Below are 9,663 nucleotides of genomic sequence, written 5' to 3'. Positions count from 1 at the left end.
AAGTTGCTAGAAGTTAACTTTTATCAAAACAGTTCTTAAAAACCATTAACCTCTGAGAACTGGATGTTGTACAAGAGAAAATGAGAAGAATTTAAACAGGCTGCAGAAAACCAGTTAATAATCTGTTAACCTCTTAAAAAGTGTCTAATTACTTTTTTTGCAGCTCTTCCTTTTGGGGGAAGGAGAGAATAAAGGTAGTCTGCCTCCTACTGAGGTAGGGATTTTCAGGGGTCGGGTTATGAAGGTTAGAATGAGTGGGCCAGTTAGTGTTCCAGTATTCCTTATTGTTTTAGATATGATCATATAATGATTTTGATAAGCACTGTTAAAAATATGCTTCGTTGCTCTTCCGTTGAGAGCAAAGGCTTGAGTTGCAAGGTGTGCAGTGGTGGTGTTTATGATGAAGTGCAAGGGCCAGGGGTTTGCACTACTCCAGCTGCGTGCGTTCATGTAAGTAACTGTGATTCGTGACCCGCAAGAGCAGGCAATGCATAACGACAAGATTTGCCAGCATAACTCTTCTGCCCTCCTGCCTAGACCATCAATCTCAACTACTTGCTCAAAGATGGGGGAGGTAATGTTCTGTAGCGAGTGTGGAAATAGTGAAATGTATTTTAGAACTTAAGTTTGGTATGAAAAGGGCCTTCTCCTCCTGGATTTATGCAAAAAGCTTGGGTAAGATGAAATGTGCTTTTTAGTTGGAGTACGGAGAAATAAAAGCAGCTTGTAGGACTTCTGAACCGATTTAATTAACACGTTACTCCAATAATGAGGTTTATCAGGAGAAGTTCAGAATTACTGTCTACCCTTTGGCCAGGGGAAATGTCTGTTCCTGCTTTTAGAGCCACCTGTAAATTGAAGTCACAGTTCATTCTAAGTTGTGGGGTATGGTAGAAAGTTTCATCCTGAAGTTGACTTATTTCTAAATATGAAAGATGATGATGTATTTCTTTCTTCCGTAGGTGTTTCTTTGATGTATATATACCTTTTTTCCCCTTTACTCTCGATCTTCTTCGCAGTTACAGATCCCACTGGCTCACAGAACACTATTGGCCTCGAGATGGAGGGAAGGATTGTATTGTGTGTACATTGTTCTTAATGGGCCCTTTCTCTCCTTACAGAAGAAGGAATGAAGAAAATGAGCAACATCTATGAATCGGCAGCCAATACCCTGGGGATTTTTAACAGCCCATGCCTGACTAAAGTGGAGCTGCGAGTTGCGTGCAAAGGCATATCAGACAGGGATGCCCTCTCAAAGCCAGATCCTTGCGTCATCCTTAAAATGCAGTCCCATGGCCAGTGGTTTGAGGTGAGTGTCGAATAAAATAAAAATGATTCTTCTGATGCTTTAGGGATTGTATAGTGAAGCTCAGGTAAAGTTCAAACAGCAAGTGCAATAAAGGGGAAAAGTGATTTGAAGCCTGTGGTGAAGTCTGGTAAAATTGGAAGGAGATTTTCCAATTAATTCTAACGTACTTGGAACCAGACTCTTAATGATATTTTGAACTTCTCCTCTTTGGAGTCTAGATTAAAAATGACGATGATAAGAGAATACAGCGATATAAAGCTCTTTTCCTTTAGGCACTCGTGTTTCATAAAAGCTATGTAATAGCGGAGATAATAATAGTGACTGTTAAAATGCTTTCCAATCTAAAGGAGAAAAATGCTGTGGAAGAAAAAAAAATATTATTAGTTGGCAAGGAGTTCAGTGACAGTGAAGGGTAGTTTGATTTGCAAATTTTGAATATTGCAGCTGGATTCACAGTTGACATTAGTAACCTACACTAATGTCTTTACCTAATCAATTTACCTTGTGTCATGGACTGTATGTTTAATTATAATCCTATCTCACATTATTTTTGTTAATCTTAGAAATCATTTGATTGAAAAATGGAAACAAGATGTCCCAGAGACATGCAAGCTGTAAATAAGGAATGTTAGAACTTAATGTTATATTTTAAATAAAATATTAGTAGTTATTTTAGCCAGAAGTTAAATTTGAATGTCTCTGCTAATCAAGCTCAAATCTATGAGGTTTTTGTGAAAAGTAAACACGAAAAATTAGGAACATGTCAAATCCAAATCTTCTCTTAATTTGAGTAAGTATTCATTCCTCACTCTTAACAGCTTCAGCATTCGAAATAACATTATGCTAGTTACCAAAGAAACTAGCTGTAAGCATATGCAGAAAACAAAATTGTAAATCGATGCATCGTTTAATTTAGCATTTTCAGACAAGTCTGTCAGACTTTAGGAATTTTGTTCCAAATGAATGGTTTTGACTTGGGGACCTCTGGACTTTTGCCAGTGAAGGATCAGTACCAACACGCCAAGTTTTCTGGCAGTAGTCTTGACTTTCTTAGTTAACTACGTGAAACCACTAGATGGGCCTCTGGCAGAAAACCACTCTATAAATACAAGTAAGTTTCTCATGATTGTCCTAGTGCTGCAAAATCAAGGTCTTCACGTACTGAAATTTAATGTAGTATACTAGTTACCAAAGAAAAGTAATTATAGTTAGCCATGTAAAAGGGAGTATTTAGCTACTCTCTCTGTGTAAAATCACTCAAATAATAGAAATTAACCAAGCAGCAGGTTAAAGGTCATAATGAGAAAAATCTTTGTGTTTATAATGGACAGTCCCAAAACTTTTGAGCCATTTCAATTCTCTGAATAACTCTGAGTTCGTTTCAGAGTTTTTATATGACCTGTTATAGGTAGGGTAAGTAGATTTAATTTAAATGTTTTTGTAACTGAGATGCCCTTTATTTGGTGTGTTTTTTAATTTGGAAACTGGTTGTCTGAATAATCTTGCAAAGCAGATTGACTCACTGATCTGATTCTCATCTCATATTGGTTGCTTGCAGTGTCTAATGAAAGTCCAGGGTATTCATTTTAGTATGAACAAAAAGTTTTTATTAGTTCATGTTCCTATCAGTGCTGCAGAGCTAGTACAGCTCTGACATGATGAGCCGTTTCCTATTCTGGCCCACACATTCTCAACATTCTCAACAGAATTTTTAATTAAGTTCCAATTGCTGAGTTAAATTGAGCAGAGTCACTCAGGTATAGCTGAAGACATAATTTGGCTAGAAGAATCTTCTGCTGATGACAATAATTGATCTAGCGAGACCTGAGGTTGCAGACAGACTAGTAATTAAAGAAGGAAAAAAAAATCTAGCTATTGGTGAAGTGAGCGTATTTGACAGACATCACTGAATGATAACACAAAGAGGAGTGGAACTCCAGATTTTTTTTTCAGTTATTTTTATGTCCCCCAGCACTCCTTAACATCACGAAGATTTATTATGGAACTTTTTCTTTCAGTATGGAAGTGTAGTGCAACATCATCTCAAACTTTCCCAGACAAGTCTTTTCTCTCCCTTCCCTGCCCTCCCACTTCAGAGCTTTGCATCTGTGGATTTAATAACTCTATAGGTTTGTTTTGAATTTCTGCGTACTTGAAAGTCCTTGTGGATTGAATGTCTCCACAAAGATTGTAGCAAGTTTAGAAATATCTAGTGTTACTTAAACATGCATATTGACAACGTATCGTGGTTGTGTCCATGATTTTTAAACAGGGAGCAGGTGAGTTGAAGGTGCCTTGAATACAGGTTGTGGTCTGTATAGCTTTGCAAACAGGTGCTGGTGAAATGTGTTGGAGGTGCTGAAGAACAACTGCACAGTCCCTAATATGCCAGAAGCAGGTGAGGTTGGTGGGCCTAGGCTGATGGAATTGCCAATGTCTCCAACTGATTGCATGTACAATGCAAGTGATGGATTGACTGTGCAGATGCAGACCATCCCCCAGTAAGCGGGATCTACATATATTTCTGCCAGTGAATGTTTTGATTAAAACATAGAATGCTATCTCTGGGGGAAAAAAGATTTTTTTTTTCCTTCAGTTCTGCAGAACTGTGTGTGCATGTTTGTTTTTGTGTAAATTATACTGTGCGCATATATAAATACAGAATAAAGATATTTGTGCTGTTGTAGAGTAGCATAAAAACAGTTTCCAGAGACTGGAAATGGTCTATATTAGTTTTTATTTATATTTTTTTTTCTTGTAAATATGGTTCCTTTTCTGTCTTATTTGGAAAGGAATGGTCTTTTGGTGATGGCCATGTTATGCTGCAGTTGTGAAGCTGTTAAGAAAACCTGTAGGATGTGGACAAGTACCCAAAAAGGTCCTGGTGTTGTCCCTGGTTCTGGCCCGGATGTGCTTGCTTTCTGTCTGTCTGAGTAGACGTTTACCTAAACACGCGTATGTATATGTACACATACACAGAGATGTGTGTGAGGGATATGTATATTAATACTGTTTCAGAAGTGCTATCCCATCCAATCTAGAATTAAAATGATATATTGTGTCTCACAGGGAAGTCAGCAGCCTACTGTTTCTCTCTCATGAAGTTTGCATTTTCAGCCTGAGATGACAGGGTGTGATACAGTAGAATTTCAGATTGTGCTGCCCTTAGGTCCTAAAAGATAATTTGCTGAACTGAGACTGAATTTTGGCTCTCTTGGACTTATTTTTAGGCAAGTACAGTTACAGAGTGGCTGTAGATGTGTTGTGTTTTTTGTTTTAGTTTTATTAGAATCACTTTAGTTGCAGTTTTCCAATACTGATTTGATTTCGTTCAAGGAGTTTAATTACTGATCTAAGCTTCAGGATGGTGGATGGCTGAAGAGGGTAGTGGAAACAGGCAAAGGTATGTGATGATAAATTCATCCCCTCTGATTATTTTACCCACCTACAGTGCAAATATGTTTGTGTAATAAATGTGTATTGTGCATAATACTGAAAGCCTGAGTGAAGATGTGCTAGCACTGAAATTCTTGTTAATTCATTATTCCTGAGAAAATATCTTGGCCCTATTCACAAGTTATCTGTGTATGGCAAATATACCTATTACTTTGGAAGTTTGGTAGGTTGCGGGGCTGTGTGGTCATACAAGATTGACATGAGATCTGGAGGTGTGATACAACCTGGTGTAGCCAGAGGGTATGTAATGTCTGTAACTATGAAAATAGAAGAGCAGCTCTGGAAGATGGTAACCACTTTTGGAAATAATGAGGGGAGGGGAAATGGCGAAGTGTTTCCCCTACCTATATGCTTTCAACTTTCTGCAGCAGCAGATAGTGTCTGCTGCCTTGTGTATTTGTCCAGCCAGCTGGAGTGGGCTTTTCTTCCCGTCAAAAAAACTTTTTATTGAATTTGAAGCAAGTGCACAGCAAATAAATAATACAGCACCCAAAGATAACATGTAGTTGCTTAAAATTCATGTCAGTAGAGGTGGCTGAAAGTTTTTGGATGAATAGATGTGTTTATTGAAATAGATTTATTTGTTGAAATGTTGACTGAAGTCACAAATTCAATGAAATTCAGTAAGTTTTAACAAAAGCCTGTAGGAACCCCCCTCAATTTTTCAAACAAAAAACATTGACTTGCTATTCAGTATGACATTTGATTCAAAGATCGGCTTGATTTGATTAGAAAATTGAAGCAAAAGGTTTTCTTTGGTCAAAACAGGTTTCCCTTCTGTTTTGTTTTTGTTTTCTGGGGAGGTTGCTTGCTTGTTGTTTTGGTTTGACCACTCACCCTATACATCCTCACAAACTTTTGCCATAAAAAGACAGTCGAGATCAGTTAGTCTAGAAATGCATTAAACTAGTCAATTTGTAGAATACCAGTGGACCCTACTAAATTGTCTACCTAGGAATCAAGCTCAGACGGGACAGAGTCTTGCACTTCCCTTTTGTTTTGTTCTGTTTTTTTCCTGTTAGTCCTGCTCTCTTTTGTTTTATTTCTGAATTAATTCCATTGTCCTTCTCCAGCCTCCTCCTCCTGCCTCCTCACTTTCCTCTGCTCCTGATTTCCATTTCAAGCACCTACTGCATTATTTTGCTCCACTGCATATTGGAGAGTGGGGGAAATTCTCTGTCCCTTTCTGGCATGCAGAAGGCTCTAAAGGGAAGACCTTAAAGTAGACTTCTACTTGTTTCCATAGATACCTAAAAGTATCTCTCATTTTATCCATCTGTGGCTGTTACAGCCCACAGCAGAGAGGGAAGGGAGAGAGCCAGTAAGTCATAAAATTGGGGAGTTTGTGGGTTGACATGTTCCATGACTCTAATGAACTGTTCCAAAATAACTTCAAAAGCATGAGAATATATATAACTAAATAAATAAATCCTTTTCAGTTCATATAGATGAAGACAGTCATAGATGAAGCATTTGGATGGAACTGAAACTTTAATTATCGGAAGCAACAACTAAAAACATCAGTCATGCAGAATCAGACTGTAGGCCTGTCTAACCACTGTCTTGCTTCTGCTGTTTCGTGACAGCAAAGAAGTTTGTGCAATAGGGGAAATACAATAGTGTCTTTCCAGCTTGTTCTGCCAGACCAGGGACTTTTTAAACAAGAGTTTCTGTTGTAGTAATTAACAAATGTTGATGTATTTTTCCTCCATAAATTTGATCATAATTTTGTTTTTTTGTATTTAAAAATAAACTTGCACAACGTCCTGGGACAAACAGTTCTTCAGCTTAAGTAGTTTTTGAATCATGTAATACTGCTTGTCTTTTTTGGACCTGTGACTTGCCATATTCATTTTAAGGCTTCTGTATTGGAAGAGGTCCTTGAAAATCTCTGTTTATTTTGTCTATACTATTTGGGATTTTAGTCTTTCAATTAATCTGTGACTGTATGAAAAGGCAACTATCATGTCCTGTTTTTCGAAGAGTAAGTGCATCTATACCATTAAGTAGCATGGATTAATGTGGATGGTTGAACCATGCTATAGCAACAGTTTTAAAAGGTTTTGGCATTGAATCTCTTTTTTCTTAGATGCTTCAAAGTTTTCAAGCAGTGGTTCAGGAACTATCTACTTTAAATGCCTGCAAGGTTTCACAAAAGGCTGTTACTGGATATTTGGCTTTTTGTAAAGTGTATTTTTTTTTTAAACTTGGTCAATGATAGAGTAACTTCAAGTTACTTTTTTAATCTGATTTCATCCTAAGATACAGATTTGGTCTACAGACATCCTGTAAAAATGAATTGGTAAGGAATGAGATAATGGAATGAGCAGACCACCTCATGAAGATTTTTCTCTGGCAAAGAATTTGGATGATGAGATCTGATGAGTTGTTTTGTATTGGATTATGGACAATTTGGTGATTGGAAACTGCTTTCACTCAACAGCTACTTTGAAATTAGCTGTTCTCATTGTGAAGAAATTTCTGATTCATTTGCAGATCAAAGCTTGTTTTCTTCTGGGTATAGAATGGGGCTAATGGTAGAAAATGCTATCTGTGTTTTCTCTGGGCAAGTTTAGGACAATGTTTCTAATGAAGTGTTAGGTTTTTTGGAAGTACCTTTGGAACCGTGCAAATCTTGGTTCTGATGGGGAAGAATTGGGTTTCTGTTGGAAATGATGAAGACATTCATCAGAAAAGAAAGTTAATGAAATTCTTTTTAACTAAGCCACTGTGTGTCCTAAGTCCTACAGTTCATGACTTGAAGTTGGTGCTCCGGCTCATCAACCCCTACTGCCTAGATATCTCAGGTCATCAGAGGACTTGATATTGTACACAGATCCATGTACTGCCCATCTTGGAGGGGACGATATTTTAGTGCAAGTGCTCGCTCACCTTTGGACCTAATAAGAAATGGGAATGCTACTACTGAATCATTTTCCCAAGGAGTATTTCTAGAAGGTGATCCTTAATAGTTCTTCAGGTGCCATTAGGGCCCTCTTGCTCTGACTCCAAAATGATTCACAAGCCAAAAGAGAATTAATCTTATTTATATAAGCAGCAATATGCCTATGTATTTAGCTTTATAATCTATTGAGTTCTAATAATTCAATGTTGTATTTTTCTTTCTCCCTTGTCTTTAAGTGTATGTTGATGCTATTGAATGCTTCCTTGCTTAAGACTGCTTGGTAACCTGTGTTGTTGCCAACCAAGATTTCTTCTGCTTTCTTGTGATGAGAAGTTTCCCCAAAGTCTTTCTGTTTGGTGAGAATGACGAAGACAGCTTGTCTCTTTGAATCACCACTGGGAGTCTGTAGGGTCAGGCTGCAGGCTAATTGAATGTTTTATCTGGGTCCATTTTCAGTCTCAATTCATCTAATTGGATATTTTACTTTCCTAGCCTTAATATTTTGGAGGCATCCTTTGTTCCAAGAGTCTGTCTGTTGAAGAGCTCCTGTCATTAACTCTCAAAAAAAAAGGAAAAAAAAAAAAAAAAACAACACCAGTGGACCAAAAAAAAAAAAAAATCCCAACGACAATAACCCTGCAGGTGGATGTGATCTTCCTGTGATCTTCCTCTACAAAGAAGACAAATTGACAGCAAATTGACAGCTATCTTCTGAGGAAAAGCAGAATTGGTATTTTTCCTTTTAAACTCCTCCTGCCTTACACAGGCTTTTTTTTTTTTTTTTTTTTTTTTGAGGGATGGTGGGGGAAAAAGGTGCATGTGCTCACTGAAAGTCCATTTTCCAGGTTGTCTTGACCGAAGGCAAATGCTGTTACTTTCAGACTATATAGATAACATAATATTTCACTAGCTCACACACAAATCAGTGCCTCTGTAGTGCAGTTCGTGGGGCATAGTGCATGCACAAAGAAGACGAAGAGAAAACCTACACGGCAGAAAGCTGTTTTCTTCCTGTGTGTGGTCATGTTTGAACTGGCTGCTGCTGCTTTGCTAGAGCTGTGGGATTTCCCCTTCCCGCAGCAGCAGCAGGAGGAGGCTGGTTCTGATTGTATCTGTCCTACTAAATCTCTTCATGTGCCCTGCGCTCATGTCATGGGAGAGGGAAGAGACTTTTCTAGTAGTTTGAATAAATGAATAAGAGTGTTCCTGGCAAGCTGGGAGCACTTGTGCATAGCGGTGGTATGAGCTGCAAGGTCTCTCCCTGATTCTGCAGCCCAGAGCATCCTGTATTGGGAAGAGCTGTTGTTGGGACCGATTTTCAGGAGCTGTCTACCTGGTAAATCTGCCCCGGGGCGGCCGTGGAAAGTAATGAAAAGACCTGTGGGACTATATAATCAGTCTTCCAAGTTAGGAAATAGTCACCTGCTTAAAAATCAGTTTAATACTCTACTAGGTTAGATGAAAATCCAAGGGATAGGTATTTGTTTGCATCCTGTTTTAGCGTCCATTGGATTGGAGGTTGTGGAAATGATTGAAGAACACTGTTCACTTCTTGTGAACAATTTCTATATAACAATACCACAACTGCTATCTTCAGTTAGTTCAATTGAGGGTTTTTGTAAGAGACACTTTTTTTCTTTTTCTTTTTGTCTTCTTCCTATTTCTACCTGTGAAGGACAGAGCTGGCTCAACTACTCAGTTGTCAGATTTCTGTTTGCCTGTGCATGCACTTGTGCTGGTAGAAGAAGTCTTGACTGGTTTTAGGCTGCCTGAAAATTTTGCCTTCATTGTAAATACTGAGTAATTTGGTTGCAGACGTGAAATACGAAAAAAATACTGGGAGTTCTTATCCGTTTTTCTATTTATCACATTTTGCCAAAATATATTGGCTGACAAAGTGCATGATTTATTAATCAGCTTTTTTTGTCTGAGGAACATGGTACTTGAATTACCTTTTTCACTCAGTTGTGAGTATTCCTTTGCTTTTAATGCA

The 9,663-nt window shown here is 38.0% G+C and overlaps 1 protein-coding gene across 1 annotated transcript in view; it reads left to right on the top strand.

The window, feature by feature from the left end:
* The first annotated feature begins 1,123 nt into the window (after window positions 1-1,123).
* Window positions 1,124-9,663, top strand: part of CPNE4 (copine 4) — a 182,320-nt gene continuing 173,780 nt past the window's right edge. Inside the window, exon 1 of the mRNA XM_062567862.1 lies at window positions 1,124-1,309. Within this exon, the coding sequence (XP_062423846.1) occupies window positions 1,130-1,309 (180 nt within the window). The 5' untranslated portion in view covers window positions 1,124-1,129. The remainder of the gene's footprint in view (window positions 1,310-9,663) is intronic.

This window comes from Rhea pennata, chromosome 2, assembly GCF_028389875.1.
Source record: "Rhea pennata isolate bPtePen1 chromosome 2, bPtePen1.pri, whole genome shotgun sequence".
In the NCBI taxonomy this organism is placed as follows: domain Eukaryota; kingdom Metazoa; phylum Chordata; class Aves; order Rheiformes; family Rheidae; genus Rhea; species Rhea pennata.
The sequence above is the reverse complement of the archived record's forward strand: the minus strand, read 5'-3'. Positions and strand labels throughout refer to the sequence as shown.